The sequence below is a fragment of the Condylostylus longicornis genome, unplaced genomic scaffold (genome assembly GCF_029603195.1).
Source record: "Condylostylus longicornis isolate FDR11 unplaced genomic scaffold, ASM2960319v2 ptg000135l, whole genome shotgun sequence".
Taxonomy (NCBI): Eukaryota; Metazoa; Arthropoda; class Insecta; order Diptera; family Dolichopodidae; genus Condylostylus; species Condylostylus longicornis.
The window spans coordinates 11,518,439-11,539,952 of NW_026578103.1; the positions used below are offsets into that span (position 1 = coordinate 11,518,439).

Consider the following 21,514-nt stretch of genomic DNA (forward strand, 5'->3'; position numbering starts at 1 on the left):
TGATTCGATATTCTACTATTTTGACCTTGTGATTTACCTAAATCAAATATCATTTATGCTCTTTTAGGTTGAAACACGCAATTTTTTAATTACTTTTATATTTAAAGGTTTTTAAGTACAGTTTTCATCACAACCTGAAAATATGTGCATATTTTATATAACATTTTTAATTTAATTAGTTTAAATTCTGAATTTCAAAGAAATTATGCATATATTTTAAAATTATAATCTATAGAATGCTAAAATATGGAATTTTTTAAATTGATTTTTTCAATGGAATTAAAAAATTTTTAAAGTAGTATTTCGCAGAAAATGAATACTTTCGGAGTAATTCTAAAAAATAAAGATTACGTATGCTAATGTATTTAATGATTAAGGCTATTAGTGCAGTTTTATCATCCTGGTTTATTGTATTCAATATATTTTATGAAAATGATTCACTTCACTTATTGGAATTTTTTATTCCAAATTTTGTGAATCTCTTATGAACAAATCTATATATATTAAAATAATTAATTACTTAATTTTAATTTGTTATACAAATTTTTTTAACCTTTGGTGGGCCGGTGGTGAGAATTGATATGAATTTGTTTGAATTAAATTAATTTTTAAATTTAGAAGTATATAAAGAAACTCTTATAGAAAACTCTTACAGAAAATAATACGAGTACCACATAATAAAGTGCAACAAAAAATTTGAAATTTATTTGAAATTGTTACAGAATTTTATAGAAAATTTTATTTCTTTTATGATTCAGTATTGAAAAAATCACTAATAGAGTAAACATATTTGTTGGTAACGTTGAAGAAATTTGTCATCAAATTTCAAGAAGAACCATAAAAATTGATAAGGAAGTCATAATAAATATTTGATAATTTTTAGTCATCGCAAAAATTAAAAAAAATTTTTTTTTTTTTTGTGAATCATTTTAGGAAGATTTGCAAGTTACGAGTATAAAACAGAACAATAAATATTCTTTAAATAATTTTGCAGATTATAAAAATAAAAAAAAATAATTTTGTAAATACAATAAATGACGTGATTTTTTTTTCGGGAATTGCCATTATTATTTTGCGAGTAACTAAATTTAGAATTGAGGGAAATAAAATATTTTGGCTTTTCACCATAAGTATTAATAAAATTTTAATTAAATTGTATACAAGAAGGGCACAATACAAGTGCACTCTATTTCTTGCTTTATCTTCTTGTTTAAGAGCATGTACGAATGTAATAAATAATTGGAAATCGTTCATAAATTATGATCCATATGGTATAACTGATGGACTGTATGTACGAGTACCTTAATTGAATTTATTATAAACAAGAATGATTTGTAGTTTGAACAAGGTTAGCCGTATTGTTATATAAACCAATTCTGTAATTCATTTAACTTCAAGAAATAGAGCTGTTAATTGGTTTTCTAGATCTTGTAACACACTTTTTAATGGAGAATATTTGATCAATGGTTTATAAAAAGAGGTTTCTATTCGGGATGACATAAACGTATTATCTGGTAGTTTATTATTATTATTAATTTACCATAAATAACCTCAAGAAATGCAGGTGATTTTTGCTTCGATATTTGGTAGTTTTTGGAAATTGAATTTTGGTATTGGAGAAAAATATTCTAAATATTATCAAATTCAATGTAAAAATTGACGCCTTTTTATTTTGTTTTACGTTTTCTTTTATCAAAAAAAAAAAAAACCTAAAATCACGTAAATAAAACCATAGACAATAAATTACTCTTATTTTGGAATTTAAATTTTTATAATATTTTCTTTTTTGCTTCAAATTAACATTTTAATAAAGGTCAAATACTTGCAATATTTTTGTTTTTCAGTCTGTGCTATTATTAAGATAAAAATCGAGATTAAAAAACAAAAAAAAAATTTAAATAAATTCTTGTAGACGTAGATGAAAATTGTATTTATATGCACAAGTGTAAAGAATCTTACGAATATGGCAAAATTATTCAGAGATAATGTAAAATATGGCCAGAATTCTTAAATATCTATTGAATAAAACATTTGTTTTTCAATTTAATTTCAATTTTATTAGGTCATTCCTACTTATTACAATTATTTACATGATAATAATTTTTTTTTTTTTTTTTGGGCGCCATTTTAATAATATTGTTCTCAGACGTCGTAATATTTTATCAGTATATAAAATCATTTTTTTTTTAAAATTGACTTTCATAAAAAAACATTTTGTATTGTACATATGTATAAGAATGTATATATACGTATGTACGTACTTAGGTCTATACGTAAAAGATTATGAATTTCCGTTTTAATAATTTAACTTAAAATTTATTAATCCAATATTGTAAACAAAAAATAAATGGAAATTTTTTTTTATATAAATTATTGTTTAATTCGAAAAGAGATTATACGAAAAGGTTGGTAAACTTATTTACAATATAAGCCGAATCAACCAAATTTTGAAACCCTATGGTTGTAATTTTGGTAGGCATAAATAGATTTTTAATAATTTCTCTGAAACATGATATTTGGGTAAATATCATTGTCCTCGTTCAACTTGACAATTAATTGCCTTTGATAATTAACTATATTCCGAGTTATTCGTTAATTCTGCGAAAGCAAAGAAGTAATTGTGAATTAATATTAAAAAAAAATTATTTGTAATATCAAAATTTTGAATGACCTTTTTTCAAACTATCATTTTAGAAGAATTTGTTATTACCTTTTGACTAGTATTTCTTTTCCTACATGACAATTCGGGTGGTCTTAAAATTTTATCGGTTAATAGATATCGATAAATATTTTATAAGAAAAGAGTTCCTTCTCCCCTAAAATTTGTGTTATTCGCTCTTTAAATTTTGCAAAATGGTTAAAATTTATTACCTTTCCAAATTTTTGCAATACCTTAAATTTTATTGAGTTTTTGTAAAGATTATTAGATAAATTATGTAATTAATAATTAGCAATATAATTTAGTTCCGGTAGAATTATTATTTTAAATTTCCTCCTATGAATATGCAATATTATTATGGCAGTAAAAGAATAATTTCAAAAAGAATTGTTTTTATTATTATTTTTTGAGTTTACAATTTCCTTATAAATTATGAATTTTGAAATGTTTTTCAATGTATATTTTATTTTATTATTAACATATATTTTATACATACATTGTAAAGTAATGTGGTACATTTTATTCCTGTGTGTATGTTAACATTTAAATATATCATGTTTGGAAATTTGTTGTGAATCTTATGTAAAAATTCCAGGCCTTAGATTATTTATCTGCGATCATATTCCTGAACGAATAGTCAGATAAGTGAATTTCATATTGCATTGAAACTATTAATAAAAATAATTTTGTTTCAAAAGTTTTTCAAATTAAAAAATATTAATGTATGAATATAGAAATTTTATAATATTTTAAGGATTAATATTACGAGCTTTATGTATATTTGCTAAAAAAATCAACAGAATAACATATTCGAATTTATCATGTACAACTATATGTATGTTAATAAAAATAATGTATTCATTTCTTAAATATGTCAAAAAAAAATATATATAAAAAAACAGGAAAAATCGATTATTGACCTTGTAACTCTTTTTTTGTTTTATTTTTGTTTTTTTTTTTGTGATTTAAATCTCATTTGTTTAATTAATCAATTATGTACACACATGATTTACATAGTTTATATCTTTTTACATACACATACAAATATACATACGTTATGGTACATGTTTAACCCATTCTTCTTTCTTTTCAATTAAAAATATACCCAATTTTGTCTAATTAGAACCTTTCAAAAAAATATGAACGAAAAAAAAAATGAGTTCAAATATTTAAACTCCTACATTTTTTGTCGTATTTTAACATTTTTGTTTTTTTGTTTTTTTTTTTTTATTATACTTATTATTATATATATATTGTTATTATTATTATTTTGTGTAGAAAAAAAAATATCAAATTGATTTTTTTCATTAGATACAAATACATGTGCACACATATGGGTATTGTGTATCTACATATTATTATATAAAATAAATATATAATATAGTTGATGTATATTATGTATTTTGCATTCCATCATGAGTACGTATATGTATACGTATGTGTATATTTAGAGAAATATTTGAATACGTGCATAGTTATAAATATACAGGTTGTTCAATGTTATAGAAGTTTTGACGTTCACAAGTAATTTGACATTATTTTTAATGTCAAATTTGACAGGATTTTTAATGTTGTTTTCTTTTTTAAACAAGTGAATATTGACAAATAATTGCACGCAATTTGACATATTAATTGATATTATGTACGTTTATTTCGAATATATTTTCAAATGACATGCCTAAAAGTAAACAAATAAAAATAATTATTTGGCAGATAATTGTATTGATATTTATTACGACGTATCGTATAATGATGAGTGTCATAAGTCGCTGTTAAAAGACATCTTTTGGCCACAACTAAATGGTATGGAATCAACTAATATTGTAGTTTTAAGTCGACAAGGGATAAGAAAAAATGAATTTGTTGTTTTTGTGAAAATTTTTATTTTTTAAATCTGCGCTCGTTAAAAATTGTCCACACACTGTGCTTTTTAGAAAAGAAATAGTGAAAGACTACATTCATAAGATATGGAACCAAATATTATAAAATATAAAAATTGGAAATTGGATTTTTTGCTCGCTTTTGTAATTGCGTAAATATATACTCGTACAATTGAATATTACGTTAGTTCAAACTGAAATGAAATTTTTTTTCTTTTACTCATTTAATACTACCCTTTGTTTTGAAAACTAGGACGATATTATTGGAATTTTTTTAAAACCAAAAATAACGTAATTTAAGACTCCAGTTTTTATAACGACTTGTATATTATTTAGCGTGTATAATCATTTTGTCACGACCTATGAAACAACAAAAAGGAAAAATTTTCGACCCAATAAAGTGTATATATTCTTTAACAGAATCAAATACTAAATTAAAATTATTGAGTCCGTCCGTCCACCTGTCTCTTGATAAAGCGATCATTTAGGAACGGAAAGATTTTTAAAGACATATGCATATTTTGATCGCTGTATTTGACGCAAAATTGAAGGTCCTAGTAAAGGATTTGAAATAATTTTCCATATATGGCTATCCGGCATGTCGTTGAAAAGATCTCCAAAATCTCAACAACTTTTATTTAACAACTATTCTGAACATCAATCCTTAGTCAAGAACTTAGATCGTGAGAAAGGTATTTTAAAAGACTAATATAAGGCCAAAGCGATTTATAATTCTCGCAAAGATCTTTAAAATTTTACTATATGACATAATCATTAAACACCCTGTTGAAATAAAATATTATAAGCAACAAAAAAAAAAAAAGTTTTTATATTTTGTTTTTTTTTTTATTTTTTTTTACAATTAACACTTTTTCTGACAAAAAATTAACATGTTAAATGTTATCAAGGTCAAAACAAATTATTAAAAAAGCGTTAGTGAATGGAAAAAAAAATATTATAATAATAATAATAATAAAAACAAACATTGAAGAATTAAAAAAAAAAATTGAAAAATAAAAAACAAACGGAGTAAAAAAAAGTATAGAAATGAAAAAAAAAAATTAAAAGAAAGAAATGAATGAAATAATTATTAAGAGGTGAAAAAATGCATCAAAAAATTGCAAAAGAGGACTTATTCAATTGTCTCAATTGCTCCTGAGAAAGTCCTTAGACATTTTTTTCACTCAAACCATGATGTTTTGCAAAAAAGAAAAATTTATTTTTTATTTTTTCTTTTATTTTTGTTTTTCTTGTTCGTTTCATTACAAATTTGCTTTTTTTTATTACTCTCTTTTTCTCTTTCCTCTCTTCATGTCTTTCTGCCCACAATATTTTCTATCATTCATTACTATTTTTATTATTTTGTTTTTTTTTCTTGTTGTTGTTGTTTTTCATTCTTTTAAATATTTTTTTTTTCTAGAGATTTTGTTTTTTTTTTCATATGCCTATATTATGTATATTAATTACTTTTATCGTTGTATTTGCGCAAATATACAGATGTAGATACATACATATAGAATGTATGAATGAATAATGAAGTATACATAAAATATTTGTGTATGTGTGTGTGTTTTTATGTTTTTTTTTTGCAGGAGTATAATATTTCTATTTGTTTCTCTCGTTTTTATTGTTATTTTTATGTACTCTTGTGTATATATGGTATTTTTTTATTTAGTTTCGACTTTGTTGTTGTTTTATTTTTTTGTAAGGACTATGACTTTCATATATCCTTTTTAGTTATTCATAATATTTGTTGTTAGTTTGTTTGGTTTTGTTTTTATTTTTATTTTTTCTTATATACATATTTTTGTTTATTATTTTGTATAATATGAATGATGTTGGTGCTGTTGTTCTTATTATTTTTCAGTTTTCTAGTAAAGAGGCCTTAATAATATTTGCATGTATACTAAAATTTTATGTATTTGTGTATACATATATGCTAGATGTATGTATAACATGTTGTTGTTTTTTATTTTATTTTTTTTGAGACAATACGCAATGCTACAAAAGTTCAACTAAGGTCACAGTCAGGGCGTCGCCCTCAGGGTTATACTGAAAATTTTTGTGAGCTCTATGGTGGTGAGTTACACAGATCGATAAAGTCGTCTCGACATTGCTATTTTGTTTTTTGTTGTTATTATTTTACTTTTTTAATTTTGTTCTTTTTATTATTTTGCTCCTTTTTTTTTTGTTTGCTATGTTTTTGTTGTTATTTTATTTTTTGGGTAATTTTTTCTCTTTTTGTTATTATGTTTATAATTTTGTATTTATATACATATTCTTGTTTTCTGTAAATTTTATTTTGCACCACCGTTGTTACCACTTGATTTTATTGTTTAGTTTATAATATTATTGTATATATATATATTTATATTAATCGGTATATAATAATGATAGTTGTTCACGACGACGGCGACAATGATGATGATTAAGTTGATGATTATAATGATGAAATGATGGTAATAATAATATATTGGTGTTATTATTCTATAGGATGATAAAGATTGGAGGAAAATTTATTTTATTATTATTATTATTATTATTTTAGATCTAAAGATAGAAAATTATAATTTAATATGCATATTATACATGTGCATATGCATATGAAAATTTTGTATATATAAAGTGAATATTTAATATATAATGCAAAAATCTTAAATATATTATTAGATTTCAAATTGTACGTGCATCTATGTATGTAATTTATAAATATGAATTTTATAAATAAGAGCAAATTTACAATATGAGAAATTTAAAATACAAAATTTACAAGTACTTACGAAATATAATTTAAACATTTAAATTTTTTTTTAATTCCTGCACATACATGTTTAATTGTATATGTACATATATCAAATATCAAATACTATATAAATATGGATTTGATTTCAACACATAATTAAAATCAAAATATGGAAATCAAAATGTATAAAGAGTTTTCAAAATCAACCCTTAAATGTAATAAAATAATTGTATTTTATTTGTTAATTTTACTTTGATTATATACAACAGAAATTGAAGAAAATTTTATTTATATCTTATGTTTAGATAAGGGCTTATATAAATATAAAATAAAGTATATATGAAATATGTAAATATATAAAATTAATTATGTACATTTGGAATCCTTTATAAAGGTACATTGAAAATTATGTAAATTTTTTATGTGCGGGAATATTTGCTTATGGCAACAATTTTTAAATCTAACAACACTTCTTTTTATGTATAACAATTTTCATTTCGATTCAAATTTATTTTTCAAATTAATAAGTTTATTATTCTAAAAATTAGGAATTATTTTATACAATTAAACTGAGCGGGATAGAAAAATTAAGCAATTAACTATGTATGTATATGTAAAAAAAAAAGATAATCAATAAGTTCAGTTATAGACAAAAAATTTCGAGAAATTTTAATCACAACGAATTATTTTAAAAAATTAATAAAATTTCTGTTGACGGTTAGCATAAAGAAAAACATTTTGCTTATAATAATGGAGAATTTTGGATTTGGAAAAAAATCGCAGGATATCTCTGCTATACGCTACTCTGACTGTTTCTCCATTATGACACAAGAGTACGATTGTACATGCTGACTATGTAAAATATTAATATTTATTCATAATAAATATTTTTTTAGGGCTCCTATTGAATTCACTGAATATATTAGAAAACTTACATATTATTGCCCCCATCAAAATAAAAAAAAAAGTCGATTTATTAAAATAATATTTACATACATATATGTCCAATCCAATGTAACGTAATTCAAATATTTTAATTCGTATAGGAAAAAAAAAGCTAAAAATTAATACAAGTGATAACATATGATTTAAAAGGGATTTTTATATATGCATTCGTGTACAGAGTATACATAGAAAAAAATTCTTTATTGAAAATGTTTTTTTGACACAAAAATTATTATTTTAATTTTTGATTAAGTACTAGTTTTTTTTGTCTAAACTGATTTTATGAATATTACAAAAACAATATGAAAAAAGTTTTAACTGCATTTTTTGCCTCAAAAATTGTAATCTTGGGTAAATTTAAATGCCTTATATTTTAAAAATTAGTTTTTGAGGAAAAGAATTTTTCATAAATTTTTAAACTGTGCCAATGGGATCCGTACGATAATAATATAGCATTCCTGGGAAATTTTTGGTAATTATTGGCTAAACACTTCATTTACTCATCAAACCCTTAAATAATTTTTAATAATAGTTCGAGGTAGTGATAAAAAAATTCGACAAAAGCTGAAAATAAAAAAGTTCGAGTTTATGGGCTTTAATAAAACTTTTAAAATTTTGAAATGCAATGGTTTGAACTCTTTTTTTCATTCCTAATCTGTAAGAAATATAGTAGGGTTTTATTTGCTATGGTCTCGAAAAATGCTTCCTATAAACATTCTGCTCATTTCTTGTATTCCTTATACTTTAATCAAAACAGTTACCGAAAAGAGTAAAATATTGGTAAAAATATAAAAGTTCAAAAACTGCTTTTAAAATTTTAAGTTTTGCCGTCTATATTTCTTATTTAAGTAAAAATAAATTCAATTAAAAGTTGAGTAGTATAATTTGAAGAAAAATAAAAAAACCTAACTTCGAAGTTATTTTATTGAACCAAAACTAATAACAAAATAAAATCACGGTATAACAACCATTTACATATTTTTTATAACATCAACATTTTATATGATATTAACAAGTAACTTGCTTTACTGGTACGAGTATAACAAAAACGAATTATAAAAATCATAATTTTTTAACCACAAAAGGAATTGCCCTCTCATAAAAAATTCAAATTGTTAAACATCAAAGTTTTTTATATATAAAAAAAAATTTACAGATTCGTTCAAAAGTATTCGAATGTCATAGAATATTAATTTATGCATATGTATCTAATGCACCTTGTTATATGCACATATAGATGATGCACATACGTTAGTGTACAAATACAATTATCTTCTTTTAAACTTAAAATATTTTCTAAATTCTGTAAGTGTGTGTGACTCTATGTGTCTCTTATGCACTGCTATACCATAGATTGGATTACCATAAAATTTTGGGAATTTATTAAGAAGACTGCCACGTTGGTTTCAAAAAACAAGAAAAGAAAAAACTAATTTAAAAAACCTGTTGATTCGGAAGTTATAGCGAAAAAACTCGATACTTCGAGCCCTTCTAAGGCCTGTTATTCAAAAATTGAAAGTCGAAAAATGTGAAAATGCTAGGTAGTTGTTGCAAAAGATTCCAGCGAAATCTAAAATTTTTATTTCCGCAGAATTTTGAAAATCAGTCTTTTGACGACCTAGATCTTGAAAAAGGAATTCAAGAAAAAACACTCGAAAAAGGGATTAAGAATGAAAATATAGTTTCTTTGTTTATCTAAAATGCGTCCAGTTTTGATCAGTTTTGGATGTGGAACTCACAGTCTTAGAATTTTGATAGTTGCCATAAAGAATGAAGAGTTTTTAAATTGAAAAATATTGATAATGCATAGATATTTGCAGTAATTAAAATGTAGTTCCAAAATATTAACTTAATATTTAGATAAAATTTATAGAATACGAAAAGTAGAAAATCAAAATAACATTTTATGAAATAAAAACATTGTGTACAGAAATTATTAATTCTAAACACTGCTTAATAGTTTTCAATATGTTGCAATTCCAACTGTTACATAACATTTCTTTTCTGGAGAGAAAAGTTCTTGAAAGAACTTGTAAAATAAAGTGGCTCTAAAGTAAAGGCGATAACGCGCTAAGCATTGTACAACAACAGATTAAATAGTTAAATATTTTGGCTATTATGTGCTACACACTTTGCCAGAAAATAATAATTGGATGAGAGACTCGACACTTTTTTCGGTTTATATATGTATTTATTAAAAACCTTTTAAATGCAGGAAAAAGGGGAATTCCCTTAGTTGTTCCCTTAAATAAACATGTTTTGATTTTACTCTTAAAAATTATTTTGATTTTGAGAAAAAATTTAAATCTTATTGTCCGAATTTTTAGCATTTTCTTTCCGAAATAATAAATATAAAAGAAAATAAATTTGATCTTACATTTATAACTATAAACGAACACACATGTGCATGTATGAATTGGGAGTTAAAAGTGCAACGGTCATATCTTCAATTTTTGATACTTTGAAATTTTTACTTTATTTAAAAATTACTTTCTTCGCCTAATAATTTTTCATTAAGTGCACAACTTCTGGGAAACTTATGGTTTTTATAAATAAATTTCATTCTACCTACAACAAATATGTTTTTATGTTTTTTAATACATATGTATGTAATTAGACATATAGAACTAAATATACTTAATAAAATATCTACATTAGTATATAATAAAGTATAAAAGATGGAAGAAAAATGAGAAAAATTAAGTGTAAGAGAAGAAGAAATCTAAAAATTTTTTTTTCTATGTACATATACACAAATACATAATGTATACATAGCTAATATGTACATAGTGATGAAAAATTATGGTATGAGAGCAAAAATATCCGACATCGAGGTCGTCTACATAAAAAATGGCATATTATGTACATACGTATAATTATACATACGCTTATAGATGTATGTAATTAACAAAAAAATGTGTATGTGTGTATATGATAAATTTTAATATTTAAATTGTTAACTTATGTAGACAAGCATACAAAAAGAATTTTTTTCGTCTATATAGATAATGCATAAAATGTTATGTAAATGTTATGTATGTACATATTTTATACATTAATTATGTATAAAATTTTAAGAATGTAAAAATTTTTGGCATTTTTTTTATGTTAAATTTTTTTTGTTTTTTTGTCTTCTTTTTCTTTGTTATACATATTTTATTTATTTTTTAATAAAATTGGTAAAAAAGTAAACCGGGTCTGAGGAGTTTTGTAATGTAAAAATATCTAGCTAGGTATATAGCATAAAATTTTTTCTATTATTATAGTGAATTTATACTTACATACATACATATGTTCAATCAAGTATATGTATTTGTGTATGTATGTAGCATAATTTATATAGTCCGAAAATAGAAAAGAGTTTTGCTATCTTTTGAGTTCTGTGATAAATGAAGAATTTTGCAATTATTATTTTTTTTTTGCTAGTTAAACCCGGTTAGAGTACGACTACATGAAAAATTCATAAAAAAAAGTCGAATTTTTTCATTTCTTTTTAATTTTTCCATATTTTTTACAATAAATCTTTTAAGGTTCACTTATATGCTTTTGGAGGTATGAATGGGATTATAACAAAAATAAAGAAAATTAATTTGCACCAAGAATATTTTAAGTTCTCTTCTATAATTTCGACTCAAGCCCCAATGCTATTACATAATATAAATTATTTGAAAATATTTTCGGTTTTAATCAAAAAAATCTGAAAATAGCGATTTTTTTTTGAGAAATTTGCAGATTTTTTGAAAAAATTTTCAGTTTCCTATCAAAAAATTTCATGTTTATGCAGCTACTATTTGAAAACAGCAAATTTAATATCTACCAGATACATTACCGTTATGCAGGTTTATTAAATGAGAAAAAAATACGAAAAACTGTTAAGTTTCGTATTTTTTTCTCATTTCTCCAACTTAAACAGTTTTGAAGCTGCTATAGACATTTGCAAAACAGAATATTATTCAATTTAATTTTCGTTACCCCTGCGACTTCCAGTTACTGAGAATTTTAACATGAGTGTGGGGCTCAGAAGCAAACCGGCCTAAATTTTTTGCTTTTTTGGCAGAAATTAATATAAAATTAGGTTCCAAATTTAATTTTGTCGACAAAGAAAGCACAACCCACATATTATGGCAAAAATTTTGGGAGTGAAGGTTAGGACACTCTGCTTTTGAGCCCCCACAGTTATGGTTGTTTAAATTGAAATTGACTTGAATGATTAAATTAGAAATTAATTAATTAATTTTAGAATTTATCTTTGATTGAGAAATAAATGCAAATACAGAAGCTCCACAAAGAGTTGAAAGGATTTAAAAATTTAATAAATGAGCTTAAAAAGAGTTATGGGAATAAAGTCAGAGTCTTGTTCTAATTTACGTCTTAAATACTAAAAATAATAAAATGTACAGGTGTCTGTCTGTATTAAAATTTTCTTATAAAATTTTCTCATTATTATTTAAAAATGAAAAACACTTATGTACTTATAGACTTTTATATGCAAAAAAAAAAAAAATTATTTTTAATGAAAAAACTTCAAATGTTACAAAATTTTGTCTGGGTTGTTTTTTTTCTTCTTTTTTTTTCTGCCAATATGATTTTTGCACAATAAAAATGCAATAACAAAAAATATACAAAAGAGAACAACGAACATAAAATTAAAAAAAAAAAACAAAACCCCTAAAAACTTAACGGTTTATTTTTACACTTTTGTGTGTTTTTTTTGTTTTCTGCTATGTTTATACTTATTATACAATATATGTATATGTATATATATTTACTAGGATGCACATTGCAAGTACATATGTAACAATAAATGTATCAAATAAAATAAGGATTTTATGTATAGTCTGCTGTAGTTTTCGACTCTTGTTTTCCTTTTTGTTCTTTCCTCTATTTTTATTATTTTTTTTTGTATAAATATGCAATTTTATCAGCATACATATATGTTGATAATAAACATATATAGGTACCCAAATTATAGTATCTTATGTGTATGTGTGAGTGCATATAAAAATTAAAACAACAATCACCGAGTATCCACATAAAATTGCAATTTTGTATTATGAATGTGCATATATATAAATATGTAATTATGTGTGTGCATTATATGAATGGTTGTAAAAAAAAAATTATTTTTATTTTATATTGTTGTTTTTGATGCCAGCAATACACTAACCTATGACAACAATGCGCAACTTTGGTCTGGCGTCCTTATGCGCAGACAACATTTGCACGGAATGAATGATGATGTGAAGAAAAATAAATGCATAAAATATGTTTGCATGTACATATATATGTGTATATTCTATGTGTGTAAAATGTGTACCTATAGCTTGCTTTTTATTTTATTATAATTTTTTTTTTTATGTTTCATTTATGATTTTATTTCAATGAATTTTATGTTAGTAACATAGTTGTATAAAAGCGTTCATTGCATAAAATATTTCAACATAAAAATTACACTAATATTATAATAAACATACTACTAATACTTATACGTATAACAGTATACATATATGTATGGATACACAGCTATATGTAAAAGTTCATTCTGTGCATATTTAATATAAATAAAAGAAAATATAATAATTATAATAATAATGATAATGATGATAAAAAGTGATGATAGCGGCGGCGGTAACGGTGATAAAAGCGGTAATTGCGGCCAACAAAACAAAAAATAACATGCAATAAAAACAAAGGGTACCTAATATACTAGAACCATTGCAAAAATAAAAAAACGAAAAAAAAAGGAGAAAAAAATTTTTTTTTTTATGTTTTGCATATTTCTAGGATGTTATTTGAATGTCGTGTGTTTATAATAAAAATAAAAATTACCTGAAATATAATTTTTTTTTTTTTAATTCTTCATTAGAAATTTACTGTACCTACATAGCACCATATTATTGTAATTATTAGGTAGGGTCGCGATATTTTTTATTATATACATACATATAGTTGTAGTATGGTGTGTATACACTTTTATTATTAAATATTTTATGTTGATATTATAAGTGGACCGCAGTGGATCTATGTGTTTTTTTTTAAGAATGTTTAACTTAAACTGAATTTTTATATTTTTCCCTGTTGTTTTGCTTTACGGGGGTGTGGGGGGTAGTTGGAATGATGGTGTACTGCGAATATTAATTAAATTATTAGGATTTAAAATTTATAGAATAACTAATTTTTACAAAATTATATTATGGCAATATTATTAAATTTAAATTTAGTCAATAGTTAATGAAGAGTATTTAATAAAAGTATTGTATGTATATGTAAAATAATCAATTCAAATTTCGAATTACCAGATTGCAATCAATTGTGATTTTACTTTTATTTATATCGTTAATAACTGGAATAAATAAATTTTGGGTTTACTTTAGAGTAACATCAATAAAATAATTAAGATTATAATTTTAGATTCCAAATTTTAACACCATAATTTTAGATTCCAAAATCTCAGTTATGCTGAAATGTTGCTTCCATTTCTGTTGAAGTATGTCTATAAATATACGTTGATTATCCCGATTTGTTATTGAATTTGCGCAATAAACTATATTAATTAAGTTATTCAACCAAATTCTCTTTTTAAATTAGCCATTAACTCTATAATGATATATTTCCAGAATTATCGAAAACTTCCTATTTTCGAAAAATTAAATTGAAAACATCGACACAAAATATGTACCCCATTTTGTACTTTGTGAATAATATTTACAAAATTGCAAAAAAAATTATTTTTTGTTATTTTTTTTATTTAAATATCTTACTACTTCTATGCTATTAATCTATATTACGATAAATGACACATTGCTTGTTGCACTACCATTTCGGGTCTAAGTCATAATCGGTTCCCATTAAGACATATTCAATATTTAATTGAATTCAATTTTGATAGTCCAGTAATGGAAATTTATTGTAAATAAATAAGTAAATAAAATTCAATATCGAAAATTAATAATTCAAAATTAAAAAAAAAAATTATAATATATGAGTAAAATTTAGTATTGTTATACTTCAAAATTTATAATAAATTTAAAAAATATGGCAATTTTTTTTTTGTTTTAAAATTAAATAATGTCATTGATCCCGACATACTTTTACTCCAATTATATGTTTACGAATTATACAAAAATATATACATTTTTTTATTGAAAAAAAAAAACAAATGATATTTGTGTGTATAACAGTTTTTCATAATGAAAATTATTAATATGCTTCATATCAATTGTGTATATACTATTTAAATACATAAGCCTCTATGTATATTTATTAATTAGAATTTAAAATGTCTGTTAGATATATATACACATATAAATGTAGGGAAATATGCACGTAAAATATATAATGTATATATACAATAATTTTTGTTTTATTTGCAGTCATATAGGCGCTTCAAACAAATATAACAAAAAAATTGCACTAAAATCAATTTTTTTGTTTTTTTCGCTTTAAATTTAAATATTATTGCTCAATTTTTTTCGTATTATACCACATAAAATATAATAATCATGAAAATAATTGTATTTTTAACCATTATTTTTATAATATTCTATTGTGTGTGTGTATATGAGTGGTTGTATATGCAATTTTTTTTTCATTTATTTTTTTTTTTTAATAATTATTCCCCCAATTTTGTATATATAATTTTTTTATTCTTTATTTATAGTTGTTATATTAAATTATGTTTTATATTTTTATTCTAAAAAATATAGAAAGAAAAAAACAACAAAAATAAACTTAAAAGAACTAAGGACTCATATGTAAAAATTGAAAAAAAATAGTATAGATGTCGCCCCCTTTACGTCATATTGTCGCTTGTCAAAAATTAGAAAAAGAGTTTTTATTTGTAGCTGGGTTTTTGTTTTTTTTTTTTGAAATTTTGTTGCTTTTCAATCAATAATTTGTACATTATGAGATTTTGTAATTTTATCCATTTTTTTTTTCGGTATTCTCACTTAAATAAAACAAAGGAAAAAAAAATTTAAGAAAAGGATAACATATTTTTTTTTTTTTGAATATTTTATTCTTATTACATTTTCATATAAAATTTATTTTAGTTTTCAATTTTTATTTTTTATTTTTTATTTTTACAGTTAAAGGTTAATGCCTCCATTTTATATTTTATTTTTCATTCAATTTATAATGTGTACCAATGTCGATATTTTTTTTTATTTATTTATTTTTGTTTTTATTATTTTTTTTTTTTTTTTTGTAATTTAATGGATTCCGAATTTAATTGGTCTAGGATCCATAAATGCAAAAATAAATGTGAACATATGAGTTTGTATGTGTTTGTGTATGTGTTTTTTTTTTTAATAAAATACAAGTATGTACCAAGAATAATAATAATAGTGATAATAAAAATTATAATAATAATAATGAAAAAAAAAAGAAATAAAAAGGAGCACCAACAATAACAAGACCAACAACACAAGAATAATAATAAAATAGAGAGAAAAAAAAAGGATAAGGAGAGTTCATGCACTCTTTTCGTCTTTTTTCTCTTTTATTTTTTTTTTATGATTTTTATTTTGTGGGGGGCTCTCTGCTATTTTTTTTTTTTTATTCTTATATTCTTTTTTAATGATTATTTTTTTTTATGATTTTTTTTGAATGGAAAAATGTCTGTCATGGCAATGTTAAGGAAGGTTATTGGCCTTGTATAGAGTGGTTGTCTCTAAGAAAAATCAATAAGTCTATAACGGACTTTTTTTTTTTTCTATTTTTTCTTGCTTTTTTTTTTTGTACTTCTCGTGCCGTTTTTGTGTTTATTTCTTAGCATTTTTTTTTCAGAAAAAAAAAAAAAAATTTTTTTTTGTATAACATACGGGAGCTTTTAGGATGAAAATGTTTTTTTTTTTCTGTATGGTATGTTGTGCTTGTGTATTCATTGTATGTGTAGTGAATAACGGTTAAGAGAGGATAATAAGAAATAATAAAAATTAAAAATAAAAAAATTTTTTTTTTTAAGTCGTTGTCGTGTGCTTGTTTTATTTTTTTTTTGTTATGTTGTTTCTTAACTTTTTTTTGCATTTGTTCATTCCTTTATGTCTGCTAAAAAAAGAAAAAAAAATCTTTATTTTTGATTTTAATTTTTATTGTTTTTTTTTCTTCGTTTTTTTTTTTCTTCTTATATCCTTTTTGATTTTTAATTTTTTTTTTTTGGTCGTCGTCTTCTTCGTCTTTTTCTTCTTCTTTTTCTTCTCTTATAATTCTCTTATATTTTCTTTTCTAAATTAAAATTGGAATTTCTTTTTACAATTTTTTTTTTACAATTTTTTATTTTATATAAACTTAATGTTGTAAAATTTGTAATAAGAATAATTTTGTTATACCTTCTTAGACATAATGTATGTATATATGTATGTAAATTTAATCTCGTATATTTGGTATTGAAAAATAAATATGATTTTGTTTAATATTTAACTTTTGTATTAATGTGGTAAAATAATTTTAAGATTTCTTGCTTAGATTTCATTTTTATAAATTCAATAGATTCTTATATATTCTTACATTAATAAAAATTTTAATCCGATTTTGATTATTTTTTATATATTTTATTACTTTACATTTTTTTAAGTTTATTGTCAAGGCAATGATTTTCAAAAAAAAATATTAAATATTGGAGCACCTTCAATATTTGAATCTATTTTTGAATTTAGTTAATGGGATGTAATAGCCCCTTACTTAGAAATTGTAATAACAATTGTATTTGCTATCAATTGTATAAGGTTAATTGGGCTTGTAGATATTATATTGTTATAATATTAATGGTGAGGAGAGTATTATTAATTTTACTGTCGTTATATTGAATTTAATAAGCTAGCAAATTCATTGTATATGGGACCAGTAATTTTCATTATAAAAGTTAATTAGTCTCAATACTGATGCATAAGAGTACATAAATACTTAAAATTTCGTAATAATTGTGTATAATCTTTTATTAATTATTTGTTGCAATTGTTGGAAGCCAAAAAACATAACTATATACAACTTTATATCTGAAGTTGCTAAAAAAGAATTAAAAAATTGATAATATTTCTGCCTCCAATATTGAATGCATATTTATTTTGCCGTGGTATACATCTAGCTGATTTGTGATATAAAATGCAGCTACATTTTATGACTATATACATTTTCAATTGGCCTTATAAGATTCTCCATGTGCACATGACAAACAAAACATTTCTAAAATTTAGCTAAATATTATGACTGTTTCTGCAACAGCAAATATTTACAACCCTCGCTATAATTTTTTTTCCTTTCTTCAATAATAAAACATCGCTGCAACAGTTACAATATATGCTGATAATTTTGTAAATTTTTAGTACTTTTAGTGCTAAAAAATAGCAGCCAAAATTAAGAATGCAATGCAATGATTCATGACATGAAATGTTATATTTTCGCACTATACCAATTTCTGCCAGTCTTTATCACTAGATACTGGAATACTGGCAGGTACAGTAATATTCTTTTTTTAGTGTAAGAGCAGTAGAGATTTTTCATTTATTATAAGTACTTGTGATGGTTACTGGCGTGGCTTATTCATATAATTAGTTTAATTATTGACAATTTTTTTAAAGACTTTGTAACACAGTTATTCTCATTTAGGTAATTTTCGATTTTATATTGAATTAAGAAATTAGGTGTTATTAATTAAAACATGATCAAAATTTGAAAATGGTTTAATAATCTCTTGACATTTCAAATAAAATTAAATAAAAAATCTGATCTTAAAATCTGAGAAAAAGTTTTCATGTCTCCTTTCTTAAGTACATCACAATTTTTTTTAATTTTATTTAAAAATTCTTAATATTTTTTATATTTTAATTTATTTTATTTTTTTTTTATTTAATAGGTTATCTTTTAACACGGGTCGAAAGAAAAATTGGATCTCCTGAAAAACCCTTATCCGATTTAGGTTTAATTTCGTACCGATCATATTGGAAAGATGTTTTATTGGAGTACTTATGTACACGACATGGAACAACATTAAGTATTAAGGATCTTTCACAGGTATATTATTTTTTTATTATTAGATATTAAACGTAAAGTTTTTGGATTCATTACTTTTATTATTTAAGAATAGTCTTTTAGTTCTAATGTACTGACAAGTACACTGAGAAAAATTTTATCTAAATCAGATATTTTTTATAAACAGAATCGATACGAGCTATATCCGAAATCATGACAACCATACTTTAAAGCTAATTTTCACATAAATGTATTTCCTACCCCCTTTAGTTTAATTCACCTTTAAAAATATACTATTGTGAAATTAGTTGTACTCTGTGCCGTTTATGAAAATAAATTATCTAGTTAGAATAAAAAATATTTCTAAATGGGCTACAATAATGTCGTTTTTAAGTATAAAATGGTATCTCAAAAGTGTACATTTTATTTCGTGTTTTAATATTACTTTATATATATTAGTGTAATATATATTTTAGTATAAAAAGTAACACCTCTTTTGTAAGATCTTTGCAATATTTATAATTATCTTTTTGAAATAATTAATATTTACTTGGGAGATGTTCTTCATTTACATTTTTATATATTACAATATAAAGACTTGTTACGACTTCTGATTTGCAACTTGGGGCTTGTGAATTGTGACTCGTCTTTGCGTCATATTGATCAATTTTAACACGTTTGACTGTAAGAAGCATTGAAATACGTTTATGTCAAAAGATGAAAATTATTTCTACATTGAGTAAACATAATATAGGTTATGAATTATTTTATTTTTAAAGCAGAAATATGATCTTCGAAATAGTCTATCACCACTTTAGATAACCGTTTTTTTTTTCAGTGTAATTGAATTTATAAATGTTCCATGTATATAGAAGCACATTTCTGTTCGAAATTCAGTATATTTCAATTTTTCAATGCGATCAATGAAAACATTTAAGAATAATCTAGTAATTTAGTTGTCATCTATAAATGAATACGTTCTTATTTTTCCCTATCTCAATTTTGTTTTCGCTATAACAAATAACTTCCCCCATTCATCATTTACGCATTTACATTTTTATATATGTCTAAAATTATAATTAATAATTAATTTTCTTTCAATAAATTTAGGATATGGCAATTTATTCATATGATATTGTTAGTACATTACAAGCTTTGGGTATGATGAAATATTGGAAAGGCAAACATATTGTACTGAAAAAACAGGTAAATTAAATAAATGTGAATTTTCTATTTTTACATATACACATTCATTATATTTTATATATATTGTGAACTTTTTCTTATATCATAAAACAGGATGTTCTTGAAGAGTATGAGGAACGTATAAGACGTCGTGGTAATTTCCCAAAGATTGATGAAACATGTTTACGTTGGAAACCGTTTGTACCACCACAAAGTACTGATTCACCATAGAATTGAAATTAACAAAAAAATAAAAGAAAAGTTATTTTGCTCTAATGTATTAGAAAAAATTTTAAAGAAAATTTTCAACTATATTTTTAATTGTAAATAAGAAGCAATTAAATTAAATATTAGTTCTTATTGTGTTCTTTAGAATACGTCTTTACCTCAATATACAAAATATTATAAAAAAAAAAACAAAAAAAAAAATATCTTAGTAGAAATTTTGAGAAAAAAAAATTAATTAACCTTGATGAATCAATTGGCCAATTTATATAAATACACTCAATTTTTATTATAATAAGAAATTTTAATTAAATAAAAAAAATTAGAAATTTTTAAATTGTTTTAGTAAATTAACAAAAAAAAAATTATTTATGAAAAGCCCCACAATAAATATTTCCATTTGACATATAGTTGGGGCTTAATTTTATGATTGTTGTGTGTAAAAATGAAAAACTCGTTAAATTTTTATATTAATTTAAAAATAGTTTCTATATACTCATATTGAGGTACAAAACTCTTCTTTTTTTCTAAATTATTTAAATATGAAAAAATCTGTCTCTTAAATATTAAAAATTTTTAATTAATTTTGTTAAAATTTGTTTTTTTTTGTAATTTCTAAAAACACTTTACAAAAAATTGAATTTTTTTTTAATTTTGTACTTAAATTATTTAAGCATTTCTTAAAATATTAAAAATAATATAAAAAGCTGAATTGAAAATAAACCCCCTTTTTATATAAAAAAAAAAACACAAGTGTGTAAAAGAAATTTAAATGGTATTAATAAAATTAAATTATTTTTATAAATTTAGTTTTTTCTTATTTAAGGGGTTTAAGTATAAAATGAAACGAGAAAAAATGGAGTTGACCACATTCGCATGTGTGAAATTTCAGTACCATGTGGCAGTTGT

At 22.9% G+C, this 21,514-nt stretch overlaps 1 protein-coding gene across 1 annotated transcript in view; it reads left to right on the forward strand.

Moving 5' to 3' along the window:
* Positions 1 to 20,861, forward strand: part of LOC129615037 (histone acetyltransferase KAT7) — a 67,445-nt gene extending 46,584 nt beyond the window's left edge. Inside the window, exons 8-10 of the mRNA XM_055530085.1 lie at positions 19,080 to 19,237; positions 20,306 to 20,401; positions 20,495 to 20,861. Of these exons, the coding sequence (XP_055386060.1) occupies positions 19,080 to 19,237; positions 20,306 to 20,401; positions 20,495 to 20,611 (371 nt within the window). The 3' untranslated portion in view covers positions 20,612 to 20,861. The remainder of the gene's footprint in view (positions 1 to 19,079; positions 19,238 to 20,305; positions 20,402 to 20,494) is intronic.
* The last annotated feature ends 653 nt before the right edge of the window (positions 20,862 to 21,514 follow it).